We start from the raw sequence: 18,698 nt of genomic DNA, 5'->3' as shown, positions 1-18,698 counted from the left end.
CAGTTTTGTAGTCGTAATATACACGCGGCTCACGGCAGGAATATTTAGTTGCGTAACAGACTTCAACGACTCAGAATCGCAGGTTTTTTTGTGTGGTTTTTTTTCCCTCCAGGTTTCTTTTTCTCCAAAAGTGTCTGAGATAAAGTTTGATTCATTTCTTATTATTGCAAACTCCGGAAATTTCAATGATAGAATTGTAATAATTTGCCCGGAAGGAAGTTGAATTATGACATATCGTCTGTGATGTGATGAATTAACTGGAAATGATTCAAAATGAATCATCAATAACTGCCGATAGCGTAGCAGTGTGAGGTGGCAGACACAGAAAAAATGGAATCATGCACATGGAAATGTGTGAAATTGGCATTCTGGAGTTGATGTTGTATATTGTGTACGTCTGGAAACATGTTTTTGTTCTTTATTTCACGCTCAGACTCACAGTTTGGTGACGTTTCATCATTCTTATCAATTTACGCTCGCTAGATCTCATTTATCTTGTTTTAAATATATTTGATTCATCAAAGAGTGAATGTTATACGATCTTCCAATTTTTTTTGTGGCTTTGACGATTGTCGAATTATTCATAAATTGAAAATAATTTGAACATACATTTATAAATATCTTTAACTGTATTTATTCCTATTTGATGTTTTCGTTAATATGTCTTGTTTCTGATGTTATTTTTTCAAATGGTTGAAAAAAAAATATTGTTAGTTTTAGGTTTTTGTCTTGTACATTTATTAAATCATTTTTATTTGTCAATAGATGTAATTTTTGATGAGTTATTCTTTTGCTATTTAGTTAGTTTGTTCAGTCAATCATTTAGTAGCTTGTTTGTTGCATTTATTTGTTCATTGGTTTATTCATTTATGAATTAGTTTCTTTCTCTCTCATGCTTTCACTTTTCACCTCTCTCGGTTTTTCACTTATTCAAAAACAAGCTGTTTTTATTGACGCAAGACTGTTTATCTTAAAACTTTGATATTAAGTGTGGGGGGGGAACTAAAGATGTACTAGAAGGCTTTAAAATGTGCTTTGTAAAGTGAGTTAATTGCAGGATTGATGAACGCTAAAGAGACACGCGGTGCGACTCGGGGGGGTGAAGGTTTGACGCTCCTCGTTGTGTTTGCAGGACGTGATGTCGGTGGACGAGGAGTCCACTTCCTGCTACTGCCTGATGGACTCCGCCAGCTGCCACCTGCTGCTGGACCAGCCGGGCTCGTACGCCCTGGTGGGCGAGCCCCTGACGCAGGCCGCCGTCAAGAGGCTGAAGCTGGCCGTGTTCGGGAGCGTGGAGGCCGGCTCCCTGAGCTACAGCCTGCGGGTGTACTGCGTGGACGACACGCCGCACGCCTTTCAGGTGAGCCCGAGGACATCCGGAACCGGCTCCTGCCTCCTTTTTTTTTTTTTTTTTTGCCGCCTTTTTATTTATCCTGCGAAAGGTTACGTCCCGATAATCTGCAGCAGCAGCAGCAGCGCTCCCAAGGCTCATTTATTCATAAAGGTGGCTGGTGATAATGGCTGCAGCTTCCCCCCGCGCCAACTCCGGGGTTATAAACTGCTAATTCCCAGGGCGAAGGCAATTTAACGCTGGACTCCTGTGTTTAAAAATGGCTGCTGAGGTGAAACCAGTGCTTGCATAGACGACTCCAGTCCCTCTTGCTGCAAAGTATGTGTTCCCATTTCGAAAGAATGCAGAGTGGAGTCGGCCGTTTGGTCACTTTGCCAATGCTTGATTACTTCTTCATTGGTAGTTATTTTTTATGTGTGGCGGCCCTATTCCTCAAAGTTTGCAGCTCAGAAATGAGTGTGATAAAATATTAATACACCTCATCAAGCTCGGTGCCTACGGCTAATGGAAAATACTTTACAGTGCAGAGTTGAACCCGCCGTGATCGATATTTCTATGCCGATTATGAATCAAAAGTCCACAAGGAGTAAGGGGACACTCATACCTTGACAAAGCTCCTCAATGAATCCGGCTAAATTACACAGTCACGCGAGTAGATTGTTTTTCCAGCCTTCAAGTGTTTTGCAGGTAATCGACTTAGAATAACACCGTGAGAGACATTGCAATGCACAGAAGGGCTATTCAAATGAGCATCTTTTGTGCTTTAGACTCTGTTTACACGGAACTAAACTGTATTGATCCCATGTTTGTTTGTCTCTGGGTTCAGCCATACATTCATAATGGACCTATTCACTGATTGATCTCAGCTCAATCCCCTGAAATTGTCATTGTTTTTTGCCTTTTAGACAAAACTCTAAAAAGAACAAGAACATGCAAATCCCACACAGAAAGTTTTTCCTGCTGGACCTCCATGAAAACTACTTTTTTTGGGGGGGTAAATTTCCACTGGCGGTCAGCCTGAGTCCGTTTAATCTCCCATCAGCTCAGGCGTGCTGCTGTATCGCGGGATGGACAGGCAAGGAGGTCAGAGTCTTTGTGGATCGAACAGATTGAACACTTCAGTGGGATTTACGTTTCCCTTTAAACATCAAATTACAGTTCGTGCTATCAGGCCGGAGCCAAAATGTAGTCGCATTTGAGATACACAATTTTGAAATGGGATGGGGAATGGAAAATGTGTGTGTGTGTGTCCATGTGGATAATGTACATAAGCAGGTATAGCTTCGACTTTTTCAGCAGAAAATACTTCCAGTCGGATGTTTCAGAGCAGAAAAGGTGGATGGTGTTTTCCAAAGTGCCAAAAATCTAACCAGTATCTCCTAAAACCAGCAAATCAATCTGGAACAATCTGTTCATTTAATCCCAATTGAAGAAAGAGGCCTTCAAGAAGTGCTGCTCCAGTGAGGAGTTGCTGTCCTTTTTTTTTTTGTTTTTTTTTTGTTGCCTGAATTAATTCCCGGCACCGCGGCAGACTTTCCCCCGCACATGTCCGTCACCACATTTCGCCGCCTCTCGACAAAAAAACACAAAGTCTGCACAGTTTCACTCCGGCGATTTCCGCTCCATCAAGGGAGCACATATTGCAGGTCGTGCCCCAGATTTCACGCTGCACATCTTGCGTGTGGTTGTTGCCCGAGCTCCGCGAGGCAGCAGGGACCTCAAAACATGTGCTCCCCGACAGTTGACGTGTGCGAGCGGTTGCACATTGGCTAGCGCTGTGGAAGCCACACCGCGGCGGCGTTGGGGGACTTGCTCCTCTCGCGGGCTGACGGTGGTTTTTAATGGACCGAAACAAAAGGCCGCCGTACTGTAATCACTGCCATTCAAACGTTAACCAATCATCCCTTTCTTCTTGTTTGACTTCATTATCCTCCATCGACCTGCAAGGGTTTTGTTTTTTTTTTAAGCATTGAGATCTCATCGGCAGACGTCGGGGGGGAAATCAAGCTCGCCGTCCTCCCAGGAGAGCCCGGACTAAGAGAGGAGGCGAGCAGAGCACCGAGAGCCTCTCGGAGTGACTCTGCCTCCCTGTCATGTCACAGCCGTCAGCGGCAGCTGGCTTTAAAATGCATTCAGGACTCGGTTTATGAATTCCCCAGTCCGCTGAGCAGATGCCAGACTTTTCTGTGCGCGTCCCCCGGGCTCCTGTCTGTTAGCCGTGCGTGTGTGTGTGTGTGTCTGTGTGTGTGTGTCTGTGACTGTGTGTCTTTTCAAGCGCACCGCACAAAGTCGACCGGATCAACGGGAAGCCCGACGAGTACACACAAACACTTCATCCAGCTGGGAGCGAGCGAGGCTGGTGATTGACAAGGTTGCGATATTTGATCCGATATTCCACAAAGCTGCTCGGGGGGGGAGGAGGGGATAGGAATACACCAGTATTGGTACCAGCACCGGGTATTGATTCCGATTTTGTACGGAGTACTCGAGAAAAGAGCCCCGATGCAACCCGATACTACGTGACGTCATGCGTCAGCGACGCAAAAGAGCAGGAGCGATGTCCGCTGTTCAGAGATTCTCTGATATTTAATGAAAAGTAAGACACACTGTAAACTATGATCTGCCCAAATATCAAGAGGAGGAGAAAGATAATTTGTACAACACCAGCAACTTCCGTCACCAGAGACATTTGGACCAGCAGAGTTCCGCTCAGCCATGCTACATGCTACATGCTACATGCTAGAGAGTTTCAGGGCTCACACACCAGAGATGCTACATTCCGAACATGATTAAAGTACGACTGATATGCTAAGTATTTGCAACAATGCATTACCTTTGTGTAACTTACGCGTATGGAGTATAGGCTTTATGTCATTTAATAGGTGTTCGTATCTGCACTTAGTATCTGCAAGTATTGTTGCACCCCTAAAAGAATTCCTTCCAGATTGAGTAGATAAATAATCAGGTCAATTTTCAGTCAACCAAATAGATGATTTATGTTGTGTCAACAGTGCAACAACAAATACAAAGCATGAGTGTATGAGAAATAACATCCCTCCACCGGTAACTCCATTTCCAAGGTCACAGTGTTCAGATGGTGTTGGATAAAAGCCTCTGACCTGCAAATACCACCTGCTCTGGTATTCTGTGTGCAGACATCACCGTCCAGTGTAAATGCTATCAGAAAATACTGTTCACCTCAACCTTTAATCTTTAGCCTCAAGATCACTCCTGAATTCCAACCAGATTAATTTGTTTCCTTTTATTGATGTATCGGCGACCACCAGTGGCGGCTAGCCAATAGCGGGCGCCAGGGTGCCACCCCCACCTGAGAGCAAGAAGGAGAATGTTTTTTTAATAAAATATATTACTAAGCTGTAATAATGTCTAAATATATTGATGCCAACAAACTAACAATGGGCCCCAAACTGTATTCTCTTCGTCTCACAATGAACGAGAGGATTTCTTGATTTCTTTCTATGGTAGTGTGTGTGTGTGTGTGTGTGTGTGTGTGTGTGTGTGTGTGTGTGTGTGTGTGTGTGTGTGTGTGTGTGTGTGTGTGTGTGTGTGTGTGTGTGTGTGTGTGTGTGTGTGTGTGTGTGTGTGTGTGTGTGTGTGTGTGTGTGTGAGCAGCCTGGGGTGATGAGGAAAGTGCCCTGAGGAGGCGGGGTTTAGTAGTGATCTCACCAATTACTGATTAACACCAGAGTGACCAACATGACAGTAAACGAGTCGGCATCATTTCATGTTCGAGATATGGCGCCACTTTTAAATCTCCAGACCTGCTCGCTGATTGACTTAAAGTCAGTTCCTGTTATGTCTTGTGTTTCTGCAAGAGGTTGAGATGAAGACGACAAGCGGTGAGTCTCGGATTTTTAATTCTGTTACATCTCTTCTAATTTACCGTTTCAAAAGCTAAATTTGGCTGAAAAGCTTTAGGTCAGGTTCAACTTTCTGCCTTATGGTTATTTATAAATCCACACAAACAGAAATGTGTTCAGAATTTATCAAATGTGTCAAGAGTTGTTAATGTTTATAAATGTTTGGATATTAAAGAAAGCAGTTTATTTTATACTTCTTTTTTAAGGTTTCTTTCAAATCATTCAAAATTTCTTTAAAAGAAGGATCGATGTGTTGTTTTAAAATATACCTGATATATCTTTTGTTTTCCCTAAACTCAGACCAACGGTCACTTCAAGTAAACCAGACCCAAAACACATTAATTCCCTAAAAGGGACTAATGAAGCTTCTACTTGTATTTGTTTACAAATATGTTAATAAGTCTCAATAAGTGCTCTCTGTTCACTAGCTGTTTAAAATAACTATAAATTGCATCGCTCTCAATCTAAAAATTAGCCAAGATTGTTGTAATGTGCTTTATAAACGAACTGTATTTAAACGAAGTTAACGTTGGCTGAAATTGAATAATGATGAAGACCCTCCCTAAGAAATGTATCGCCTGTCGCCACTGGCCTACCGTCCCTTCACGCCCAGTGTCCTCACGTGTGCACGTGTCACTCCTGCCTAAACCTTCATCCAAAGCGTCTCTTTCAGAATCGTTCCAGTGGAACACATCGAACAGACCAGGAGCGATCAAGTCATTTCATTTTTTCAAACACGGGCTTAAAAATGAGTCGCCGTCACATATCCCGGAGCTTGTTTGTGAAGAAGAGATTTGCACGCTCCCAACATGCATGCACAATGCAAAAAATTGATCCCGTGATCATGCGTGAGAGAGGAGGCAATCTCGTGTTTCACTCTTCACAATCCAGGGTAGGAACTCGTAGTGCGAGAGAATCGGTTGAATTCATGGTCAAAGTGGAGATTTTTCACGGCGCATCCCTAATTTAAACAGACAAATACGTTATCCACAAAAACAATTACAATCAACGATAAGAGAAACGGTGGTGGATTTTGCACGTGAGAGAAGAAGAAAATAATATTGCATACGGTGATATCAGCGGCTGTTGGAGTGTCTCACGGCACCGGGGGAAAAGGTCAATGGTCATAACTCGCTGAGGTTTCAGTATTCGCTTTAGTTTGTCTGGGGCTCAGGTGAAGAAATGTGTCTGTGTTGCCTGTGTTGTACATTTTAAAGCTCACTTATTGAGTTCTCTTACCATCCTAATCAAGTATTTTAGTGTTAAAAAAAAAAAAAAGCCACAATTGTAATGTAGATGAAGCTCTTGGATCGTAACTACGTGTCTGCTGTTTGTCACAAACCAAAGTTCAATGATTTATGAGTGTTTTAATTGGGTGGCGACGACCTCCTTTCTCAAGAGGAGCAAATGCCGGGGTCCTCATCCAAGATGGCAGCCAAGTTGAGCCGTAGGTCTACTTATACATATGTATGTGGATAATAGTGTTGTTAGTCGAGACCGAGACTGCTCTCGAGCACCGAAACACTTTCCGACTGAATTTCCATATAATATACACACTGAGAAAACGTTTGCCAGAGTCTCGTTGTCGACGTTGGAGCGCTCTCCGCTTTCACCCATGCCTCGGGTCGCTCGTTTGCCGTGTGTTCAGATTGTTGAACTCCAGCCCAAAGAGCTTTACCCGGCTTGTTCGATCGATAAGAAATTAAGGTTTGCTAACGTGTCTATTGATTCGCTAAATAACGTTTGCGCAGCACTGTGGCCGGCACTCACCCTTCACAGGAAGAAGTGTGTGGAGTTTGCATGTTTCCCCGTTTGCTTTTTTTTTTTTTTTTTGCAGTGTGCTCCTGCTGTAATCCAAAAACATGCTTGTTAGGTTAAGTTGAGACTCTAAACTGCCTGTAGGCGTGTAAGTGTTGGTAGTTGGGTGTCTCTTTGTTTTCCCTGTAATCCTGTCATAACTACAAACCCCAATGAAGACGTAGCCTTGCCCATTATGTTGGATTAACTGGAAGACAAATGGAAAGAAAAGCTGGTGGGGTTTTGAGGCCCTTCACCCGTCCTGCGTTGGTATCAAGTCCAGTGACTCAACCAATCTACATAGAAGTTGAATTGTCAGATGGATGTTCTTTAACAATGAAATGAGCCTTCAGAGACCCGATCAGCCTCTTTGTTGACGTTTCCATGCTCACAGACTGGAAGCGTCCGACCTTTAAAATGCACTTGCCCATCTTCCGCGCGGTTGGTTCAACCGACTCAGACGCCACTTGACATTACATGTGCAAGACGATGATTGAAAGGAACTTTGCTGTGGAAACTCTTAGTTTTTTTTTTTTTTTGGCCGGATGTCTTATACTTTGGTTGACATTGCAACATTCCCTTCCGTCAATCAGGCGCAACGCGTCGAACTGTGCATCACAAACAGGCACAGTCTCCGGAACGCCTCAGCACTGTCGAGCCGCGTGACGTCTTCGTCTTCGTCTTCACAGAAACGGGGAAATATGTGGCAGAATGACGGCGTCGCGTTCAGAGCGAGTCCTATAATACCTCCCCGATCCCAGATTGTTTTCACCGCGTTACGCCCAGAGCAGGAATACATAGGTCTAAGCGCACATATGACAATCTCTAGCACATGCGAACACGTTAGTCACACCCCACCCCACCACCCCCCCCTTCTTTCTCCATCTTCTTTATTTTTTTTTTTCCCCTTTGTAAGCGGCGAGCCGGCTGAAGGAAAGACGGGCCAGACAGCCGGCGAACCATCCCACCAGGAGGCTGAACAATGATGACAGATGAATACCTGCGAGCGACAATCAAAGTGCTCTTTCATCATTGCAAATTCAATTTGGGAGATGGACGTTTCACCCCTTCCTCCACCTCCCCTCCCCTCCCCCCCTCACCTCACCTACGCTCCCCTCCCCCCCCCCCACCTTCCAATCCGAGCCTCGGCCGCTTCCTGTCGAGGCGGCAGACGCCATGCTAATGGGGAGTTAGCGGGATTTGCTGAGCGGACACTCGTCGTCGCGCCGCTGATAATATTCCACTCGAGTCAATTAGTGCGACGTGGCGGCCGAGAGGATGAGAGGAGAGCAACAGGTGTTTGTGCCGATATGCAAAAAGAGTTTACCTTCCAAATAGGTGTGTCCTCGTGTATTTGTCAGCGCTTGGAATGATTTCACATGTTTGGTTTTTTTCTCTCCTTGTCTTTTTCTTCCATTTCTCTGCTTTGTTTTTTGGCCCATCCTGCATTTTGTCTTGTTTTGGGTTTTTTTCTGTACATTCAACCCTTCCTCATCTTCTCCTTTAATTTCTTTTGTCTTTCCCTTTCATCATCCTTTTGTCAGCCTCTCCTTTCATTTGCTCTTATTAATCTTCCCTTTCTCTTTATTTCGTTTCATTCGCTGATCCTCTACTTTCCTTCCTTCCTTTTCCTCTTTTTCTTTTCGCATTGTCCTTTCTCTTCCTGTATTTTTGTTTTTGTTCCTTTCCTTTCATTTCATCCTATCTTTTCTGTCAGTTCCATCCTCCTGCTCATTTTCTTTCCTCGTGTCTTTTTGCTGCTCCTATTATTGCTTCTTTCATAACTCATAACTCACTCATTTCTTCTGTTCCCATTTTTATTTCCCTTTCACTTTCTTTTGTTTTGTTTTCTTTCCCTCTCATTTCTTACTTTCTTTCAATTCCCTTCTATCCTTGTCTGTTGTGTTGCTCCTTTCATTCCCTTATTCCTTTCTTTTCTCCTGATCTATTTTCTATCCCCTTGGTTCCCTCCCTTCCATTTCTTTTTTCCATTTCTAGATCCTTCTTTACTCCTTTACTTTCTTCTCCTTCCTTTTCCACATCTTTATTTATTTCATTTTCTCCTCATTTCCTCTCCGACCTTTTTTCTATGTTTTCCCCTTCGTTCCCTTAATTTCTGCCCCACTTATACAACGTTTCATGTGAAAACACGTTCACGTTCCCTGCGGGTCTTGGTCCTGGGAGGACCTCCGGGCCCCGTTGAGGGCCGATATGGTAAAAGCAGGTCAGATAAGTAAGGCGGTGCAAGACCGTTAAGACATTTAAAAAAACGAATAAAAGAACCTTAAAATCGATCCTGAAGCAAACGGGGAGCCAACGCAGCGACCGGCGTGACGTGGACCCGCCCTCTGGTCCTCATCGGCACTCGTGCAGCAGAGTTTTGTAGAAGTTACAGAGTTGACAGGGGTTTTTTTTGGGGTGAGACCAGAGAGCGGGGCGTTCCAATAGTGAAGCCGACAGGAGATAAAAGCGTTGGCACCTCCGCGCTCGCCTGAGCGAGAAGAGGGCGGACTCTGGCCATGTTCTTCAGATGATAAAAACCAGCCTTTGTGACATTTTTGATGTGTGAGATAAAATTTAAGGTCAAAGTCAAAAGTCACGTCCAGGTTCTTTTATAGATGGAGATGGGTTAAAATCCAGCAGTTTTGGCAAAAGATTCTCTCTCTGGCGTTCAGGACCGACAACTAAAACCTCTGTTTTGTCCTGGTTGAGCTGTAGGAAGTTTGCTGCCATCCATGACTTGATGTCTAAAATACAGTTAAGAAGGGTTAAGAACGTCTCCTGTTGACCTCCCCGAGTGGCAGCATGTGTAGATTAAAAAGGATTGGGGCCCAAAATCGAGCCTTGGGGAACCCCACATTTGATTTCATGGGTTCCCAAGGAACGTGTATCCATACTTACAAAGAAGTTTCAATCTGTGAGATAAGAACTGAACCACTTAAAAACACGATCAGATTCCTGAGTCTGTCTAATAAACTGACATGATCCACAGTGTCAAAGGCGCTAAGGTCCAACAAAATAAAAAAAAAAACCTTTGTGATTACGTTGAAATGTTTTGCAATTGAGGTCTATCTACATGGAAGTGACAGAACCACTGAAAATGATGTCGTCGGCATGTTGAGCTACGTGTTGGCGCTGTTTTTTTTTTTTTTCATGAAACCACACAGTGGACAGACGACCAAGTTGGACTGTTATTACAGTGACTGTCAAAATAAAACGATCAAGTCCCAGGAGAATATGTACGGGGAGTCATGACACTCTGGAGGAAACATTGTTGTTGTCATTGTGTACTCAGCAAGAACAATTATTTACTACAGCCACGGTGTGCATGTGGAGTGGCAGCGTTCCCACCATCTACACTGAGACGGAGCATTTTCAGAAAGTTGCATTTTTTCCCCCCTTGGTTTCCATGGTGACAGAGCATTTTCAGAGCTTTCCCTCGCACTGTTGTCTGGTAAACTCAACGAACATTTTTTTTCCGTCGTGTAAACAGGGCCTCCTATTATCATGTATCTAATATTAATTTCCTTGTTTATTACTATGCCTCATCTTGTTTCCTTTCCTATCCACATTGTTCTCTCGCTCTTTTACTTATTTCCTTCCAGTGCCCTTTCTTATGTTTCTCTCCCTTCTTTCATTTACTTTGCTCTTTTCTCTCCTGTCAATTTCTTTGCACCTTCATTTCCTTCTCCTTTATTTTCTGAAGAAACATGTATAATCATTTCCTCCTTTTATTCCCTCAACGTATCCTTCCTCATTCTCTTTGCTGTCCCTTCCTCTCTGCTGTTTATTCCCGGTCCCCCATTACCTTACTCCCTCTTAATAGTTCTGTCCTCTCCTTGGCTCCCCCCCCCCCCCCCGCTCTGCTTCAGGGAGTGGTGGCGGCAGAGAAGACCAGAGGGGGTCAGCTCCTGGAGGAGCCAAAGATGTTGCCTTTCCGAGCGAACACCTTCAGCCTGCAGGTGTCGATCCAGGATGTTCCTCAGTTCCTGTGGAGCATCAAACCCTTTACCACATGTCAGGTACGGGCGAGTCGCACGGCACGGCCGACACCGCGCATCCACACACACACACACACACACACTTGTTTCCTTCTCCAGCTAATTACTGCGGCGCATCGCCGCCGCTCCTCGTAGGGTTGGAGTATCCATCAAGCGGCATTAGAGGAATGTGTCTGTTTCTCTTAATGAGTCAGATCTTCTAAAGAAGACTGTATTTTACTGTACTCCGCATCCTAATAAGGCACTCCAGCAGGGGATTTTATACCCGGGGGCTTATTCGCTTCAGTCATATGAAAACAAAACACCCCGACTCTCTCGAGGATTAAAAGACACACTTACCAGACATCAGTGTTACAACGTCAATTTATTAGAGGTCGGAGGTGACAGATTGTGAACAAAATTGTTTCCTCTGTGCCTTGTTTCACTGTTCATTCCTGTTTTTTTTCATTCTCATGTCGTAATTTCTTTGTTTATTTTTTAACTTCCTATGTTTTAATCGTAAGTTTCCCTTTACTTTGTTTATTCTCTTTTCCTTTTCATTTCCTCTTCACTCTAATCGCTTTTTTTCCCCTTGTACTTTTTTCTTCTTCATTCAATTAAACAGAGCGTCAACAAAAGGTATAATATTTACTATATATGTGGTGCCACTCTTGTGCAGCAGAGGGCAGCACTGAGTCCCGATCGTTTCCCATCCATCCTCTGGCCGGTTTTATTTGAAAGAGTGTATTTCACCAAGCAATACATTACTGAAGCTACGTTAAATTACGGCACATCCTCTTCTGGTAAGACGTGGAACTACAAGGCCAAAAAAAACAAACAAAACAAAAAAAAAACAGTTTAAGGACAGTTTAAAAACTTGAGTTATTTTCTTTAGTGAAATGTTTTTAAGTTAAACACTCCTAAATCTTAATTTATTTATTTTTTTTCGAGGGGGTTTATTTCAAATGTGTTGAACTTAAAAATATTACATTTAACACATTTAAATAATCACAATATAGATCATGTTTTCTTCATGAGTTGCAATTGCTGTGTTTTCAAATGTCAGTGGATCATTAAAATTGTATGTTGTTTGACCTATTCCTATTTCAGTTCATATAAATGTGAATAAATTATTGAAATATTCTATCGTAGCAGTACATTATTAAAGTTTATTGTGTTAGTGGCCAAACCATCGACTGTATAATTTATTTCCTCAGGGTCGAACGGCATGTATAATGACTCATTTTGTATGGTAGCTGTTCTCTCCTCTTGTATTTCTTTGATAGAACATTTTTTAAATGAAATGTTTTTATTGACTTGGACAACGTGGAATTACAATTTAATAAGTACCCTCTTCAAGTTTTACGCATATATTGTTGTTTTAAACATATGCAATGAGCAATGGCTACATCCGCTGTGGAAAAAGCTTCAACACAATCTTAATTGGATGCACGTCAAGGACAAACGGTGTTCACGTCGCCTCAAATAAAATGTTTTTTTGGGGGTTTTTTTAATCCCCGAAGAGAACTCTGGTCCGGATAAATGTGAACACACCCAATGATACCGAGTGAGGACTCCCACCGTCGGCCTATCGGAGGACTGTAGAATCTCGTACAAGTTTTGATATCATGTATTTAACCTTATTGGATTAAGAACAACTAATGTCTCCTAAGATTCTATTGTTGACGACAAGACTCGGCTTGCAATTGTCACACCCGATTGTGTAATCGCTCTCATTCCATCATTTCCTTGCGTGTAGGAGACCCGGGCTTGAATCAAGGAGGGGGTTGCGTGTAAACACTAGTTAACGCCATGAAGCCTGTCACACTGAGTTCCGGCAGGTTTTTCCTTTCACCCAGGTCGGAGGTTTGATCCCCCTCATGCTGCCCCGTCCACGTGTTCCAACGTGTCCTTGAGCAAGATGCTGAACCCAAATAGCTCCCAGTGGAGCGTGGGCCCCATGCATGACCACGCTGTGACAAGAGTTAATTTCACGGATCATATAAAACACATAGAGGCTGCTCGAACTGTGAAATCTGCTTAATAAGCATAGATTCACAATCTATTTACGATTTACTTGCATTGGCCTTTTGAAAATATGGACATTTTCATCATGCACTGTATACTCTGTGCCATACTTTACCAGTCAAATCAAGATAGAATTGAGCTGAAAATGACCCCTGAACTAAAAATGTGTTTGACTCCTGAGTCGGTAAACTGATCGGACTGTTTGTGTTTGCGAGCCTGCAAAATCGTAGGTGACCTCCGCCCCCCAGCTCCACCTGAGCACCTCCAGTGTCGACGTAGAAGACGACCCAGCTCCTGTTCTGCTCGCTCACGCTGCACCTTCGACTATATACGGAGGCTTGGCGTGCGAACCGCCGGCCGCCTCGAGCTTGGCAAAACGCCCGCCATCGTGTGTTTACCCAACAATGTCTCATTGTTGTCACATATGCGCTCCGGCGAAGAAGGAGGAACCCGGTGTGATGAAAAGCGATTTCCGCTCGGCTCCCAACACGCCGTGACTCACTTTATATTTGTGTTTACCTTTGTGTTCTCTCAAACTGCTCTTAAACTGTCGCCCACGTCTCCCTCCCCCTCACAAGAAGAAGACAGACACGTCCAGAGATTAATAGCTCTCGTGTTTTCGTTGTGCTCGTCGTCGCGTTACGATTGCAAGCGGCTTGGAATCGAACGCTCTGCAGCAGGCGCCGTTCGGTCGCCTGTCGTCGGGCGTTGCGGAGACGCCAATTTCACCGCCTTATTTATGTGGGACTGGGAGGAGGCGGGCCGCTCCGACCCGTTTCGCCGGCTGCAGATCCAGAATAACGGCGAGCCGTACGTCAAGTCACCTCTTTGCAGCTGGAGAGCGTCCCGTCTTCTCCGTGTCCGTCACCCCTCCCCACTCCTCCCAGACCCCCGTTATCTGCTGCAGGGGAGCCGGGGATCAAATCCACAAGTCTCGAGCCAGCACACCGCCGGTCTTCACCAGGAATCGTTTACACGTCACTTTTAATACGCAGATACGGCGTAGACGGAGTCAAACAGAGGTCAAGGACGTTTCCCTGCAGATGTGTGCGGAAATTAATTATACATCAAAGGGGATCTTCGTCTCTTATTTCCACATACGCTGCTTACAGTCGTTAGCCCACAAGCTAATGCTGCTATCAGTGACTGTACAGGGATTTAGGTTATATTGGTACCCCTTATCTTTGTACTGTAGCTATTTCCATGCATAAATACGTCAAACTACCCGATTCATCAAACTTCAAAGCCTGCGCTTACCTTTTATCTCACTGCGTGGAAGTGGCAGGGCGTGTGACGGATCCGGAGCAGGAATGTCTTATTCAGAGAGATTCCTTTTCTTTCCATTCCTAGGTCTAATTCATAAAACTTTGCATTGGATCCTCGACACACTGTCCTAATTTACCTTTTCAAGGAGATAAACATCTCCCAAGAAACTCCACCACGCAGGTTACTGTGGCCCAGGGAATTTGTCGGGTACTTCTGCAACATAAATTCTTCAAAATTCACATTTCAACATTGTAGGCGGCTCGTGGCTCATAGTTGGTAGAGAGGTCGTCTCTCAATCGGAATCAGCTTATCCACAAACAACCTGGCGTGATCTCATGTGGGCCGTACCCGTAAAATAAGCAGAAAATTATTGCTAAATAGGATTTACATTTTGAATTTATCTTCAGGCATAAAATAAATGCAGCGTCCATATGTTGAAGATCCAGTATTTAAGATTTCTGGTCAAAAAACTAATTCGTAAGGACATGTAATACTTATTTGCACCACATGGTGGTGTTGTGAGTCACTCATCTGTTCCCATTCAAACAAGTGAAGAAATGGTGGATGTGACTGATTTCAGACAGTGACTCACATCACAACAGTATAATCACTTAAAATGACATATCTTACCTTTGAAATCCGTCAAATCTGAGTGGAGGTTTGAGTTTTGCCAGGTTTGGTGTAAAAGATCAGTGCCTGGCGGGGGAGTGACAGGTGGAGCCTGTCTTATTTAAACCTCTGACATTTAGGCTCTGATCCTCTCTTTAAGTGTGTGCCGTCATCAAGCCAAGATTGAAAGAGCTCCTCAACGCCTTCGGAGGAAAGGATGTGGCGTCCAAATGATCTGATATGAAATATTACAGCTTGAGGGAGACTCGTCAGCAATTGGTGGAGATATAAAACAATGTCATTCTCCAGCCAAGTAATAAACACCTTCTATGACAGGATTACATGCAGCTTTTTTAATTCAATTTCTATATAAAAAGTGTCTCATCAGAGGCGCGTGCTTGTGTGTGTATAGATAAAATCATGTTAATGTAAATAGACTTTGTGTTCTTTTTTGTATGTATCTGTGCTTTGTGTATGTTTTGACATGTCTGGAAAAAAAATTCATTTTACAGCAATGTAAATAGTGTCAAAATGTGTGGACGGAATTCATTTTAAAGAAACATGAAAATAAATACAAATACTGTCAAATGAGCTCAAACATGTAAATGAATACATAAATGGCTCAAATGTTATAATATCTTGGCTGCATTGTACTGAAATGACTAAAATAACATTATTATCTGTCCCGGTGACTGAAACATCTCCGTGATTCTTCTTCGTCTTTGTCCCCCCCCCCCCCCCCCCCTCAGGAATTCTCCTTCCCCCAAGTGTGGTGCAGCAACCAGCAGCCCCTGCACTGTGCCTTCTCTCTGGAGAGATTCAGCGCCGCCACCGCCCAGCTCTCCTGCAAAATCAGCGTGCGCCAGGTCAAAGGCCACGAGCAGATCCTGCAGGTCTACACCGCCGTGGCCGAGGTGAGGCTCCAAGCGCTCCGCGACCTTCCTCCACCCTCATCGGGGGGTTTGTGTGGAGGAGGAGGGGTGGGGGCGCTCTCCTGAGCATGTGTTAATAGGACGCTTTGTTTATACAGATTCATGCTAAAAACAGACATCCAGCTGTTCCTTTTTTTTAACCTTTGAAAACATCCAGGGAGAGACGTGTTCCAGGGAATAGCTGGCTTCACATGTGCCAGCACCCGGGAACAATAGTCTTCTGTCAGCCGCTGAGCGGCTCCACTGGAGCGGCGAGGAGCTCCAAGTCCTGGCTCAAGAGCACCTTGACAGTGGCTGTTAAGTGTTACACATTGATTTTTTTTTTTTACCCACAAATGGGCCTGTCCCACCTCAAGGCCGCCGCCGCTGCTTTACACCGCGCCGGGCACATGGTGAAAACATTATTTCTTTTTACGGTTTGATTAAAATCCGACCGCGATGATTAGTCGGGGGGCTTTCGCCCACAGGAAGACCAAATAAAAAGCTTTTATAGACGCTGTGTGTAGAATCCAGATCGTCAACGCGTCAAACATGGACGTGACCATCTGGAGATGACCGCGCCGAGTTGTTCGTTGTGAGGTCACCGGGATGGATCAATATCATCAACACACACACAGCAGAGCAGCGGGTTTATAGCAGCTTCTCCGAGCAGCCTGGCGCCCGTTAATCAAAAGGTTTCATCCAAATCTTTTTTTTCATGGAATTTTCCAGAAGTACGTGAAGGATTTCTGTACGGCGTCGCCAACGTGATTGTGAGGATAAACAGCTGGTGGTGCTAATTACCCGGCCAGGTTTAATTAAACCCAACTGGAAGAAAGAAAGAAAAAAAGAAAAAAGGACAGCGAGGAGGAAAGGTGTAATTAACAGCGCATCGGCGAAGAAAGTGTGAAAATGGCATTTTGTGTTTGTTTTTGGATTCACATGAGAAAGGTGCCTGTAAATCCACACAGAGCCCGTGTTGATATCCCGACTTTTCCACTTCGGCAGAGCGTGGAGACGCTTTATACTGTCTTCGTACTTAAAATTGGAAAAAAAAAAAATGCTACAGGTGGAAGGAAATGCGCATCAATGCATCCATCCATACAGCCTCCACGCCCAGCATCAATAGACACGAATACACAACTATTATAAAGATGTAGATACGTTAGACAGCTCCAGGGATGAGGTCTTTTTGTTCACATCTCTTCACCAAAGAAAAAAAAGAATACAAAAACCTCTCAAATTGCTGAACATCGTGTTCACCAGGACGATTCAGTTTTAGGATCTTTACACGCTTTAACGCCGTCATTAGCAGTGAATGTTGGAGCTAAAGTTCACTAGAGTTCGCTGCTGAACATAATTAGATCCAGCACATTCACCTCTTAACCTAGAGTTTGAGCACAACCACACTGTGAAGGAGACCCGTTTCCATGACGACGATTAAAGTGAAAATGCGTTGGGTTTTTTTTTTTTTCAAAAAAGTTGTTTTGATGGCAAGTTTTTTGAAAAATTCACACAAAAAGGGCACAAATGTTGAAAATGATACAGTTGGCTCTGCGGGTTGTTTTTGTAAGGAAACCACACACGTGCGATAAAGAAAAATACGCTATAAACATTTACAATGGGACAACGCAGACGTTCATATGCACTGACGACCGGGTTGGGTTGTTATTACGGTGACTGTCAAAATAAAACTACCAAGTCCCAGGAGAATATGGACTGGGATTCATGACACTGGAGGAAAACATTGTTCTGATTGTCCATCTATTGACGTTTTCCGTTGCCCCAAGCACCCTTGTCGAGTAAACGGAGGTTTTTCTATTTTCACTTGAAAGCGTTGTCGTTCAAACAGGGTCCAGCTGATCTGAGATTCTCCTTCTCAACAAGAACAAACCTCCATCAGGAGCAAACTCAGAGTAATTGACAAAGAGCAGGTTGATAAATGTGGGGAGGAAAAAAACAAGAACAGACGCTTTCAGCCTTCATTGACCTTTTTGAGAAGGCTCAGTGGAAGCTGCAGGCAGAGGGACAGTTAATGTTTTGAAGTGCAAAGTCAAATCTATAAGTGACAACCTCGGAGCAGACGGACTCTCATAATAGTCCCAGACCTCAGGTTGGGAACCACGGATTTAGAAGACTGGGTATAATCAAAACAATTCCAAGCTTGTCCTCAATTTCCACCTTTGTCCATCCGGTTTGATGCTTTTGACGGAAACGCTGTGAAATGATAAGTCTTGAGTCCAGTTAAGTCCTTTAGGAGAGCTTCTGCCACCCCAGTCTGACCCCCCCCGCCCTGTTTTCTCCTCCAGACTGAAAAGGAGTCGGTTCCGTTTTTTATGCAGACCGACTGCACCATCACGTCCCAGACGGGGCCCAAGGCCTTCAAAATCCCCCTGTCCATCCGCCAGAGGATCTGCGCCACCTTCGACACTGCCAACGCCAAGGGCAAGGACTGGCAACTCTTAGCCCAGAAACTCCACCTCGACCGGTGAGTCAAAGTGCCGAAGAGCAGAACCAAGGCATTTTGCAAAAAGTTGTACCTCGCGAGCCGCTTTCACAAAGTTCTGTTTTCAAGTGACTCTGTGCACCGATATATAACACGACGCAAGTATCGTTGCCATGTAACCTGGCCCTAAGAGTCCTTAGAAATTCAAAATTAGCCTCCTTTCCACGCCTGTGGCTGCAGCCTTTCAGTGCTGCCTGTTGTTTTCTCCTCCAGCTGTTGGTGGTGGAGGTGGGGAAACACTGCCCCCTGCTGGCGCCTCGCTCCATCTCCCCAACGAGCACACAGGAAACCACTGTGCTGGATTGGCATGGCAACAAAATCTCCTTTCGTTAATGTGTGCAGAAGAACCTGTGAGCCAAATCCAAGACC

The 18,698-nt window shown here is 44.3% G+C and overlaps 1 protein-coding gene across 1 annotated transcript in view; it reads left to right on the top strand.

The window, feature by feature from the left end:
• Window positions 1-18,698, top strand: part of unc5db (unc-5 netrin receptor Db) — a gene marked incomplete at both ends in the record, with an annotated part of 147,564 nt that overhangs the window by 126,671 nt on the left and 2,195 nt on the right. Inside the window, 4 exons of the mRNA XM_080499927.1 lie at window positions 1,133-1,360; window positions 10,902-11,051; window positions 15,662-15,826; window positions 18,133-18,311. Coding sequence (XP_080356053.1) covers window positions 1,133-1,360; window positions 10,902-11,051; window positions 15,662-15,826; window positions 18,133-18,311 — 722 coding nt within the window. The remainder of the gene's footprint in view (window positions 1-1,132; window positions 1,361-10,901; window positions 11,052-15,661; window positions 15,827-18,132; window positions 18,312-18,698) is intronic.

Source organism: Blennius ocellaris (genome assembly GCF_963422515.1).
Source record: "Blennius ocellaris genome assembly, chromosome: 7".
NCBI classification, from domain to species: Eukaryota; Metazoa; Chordata; class Actinopteri; order Blenniiformes; family Blenniidae; genus Blennius; species Blennius ocellaris.
Note: the sequence above shows the minus strand (reverse complement) of the source record. Positions and strands in the feature narration are given on the sequence as shown.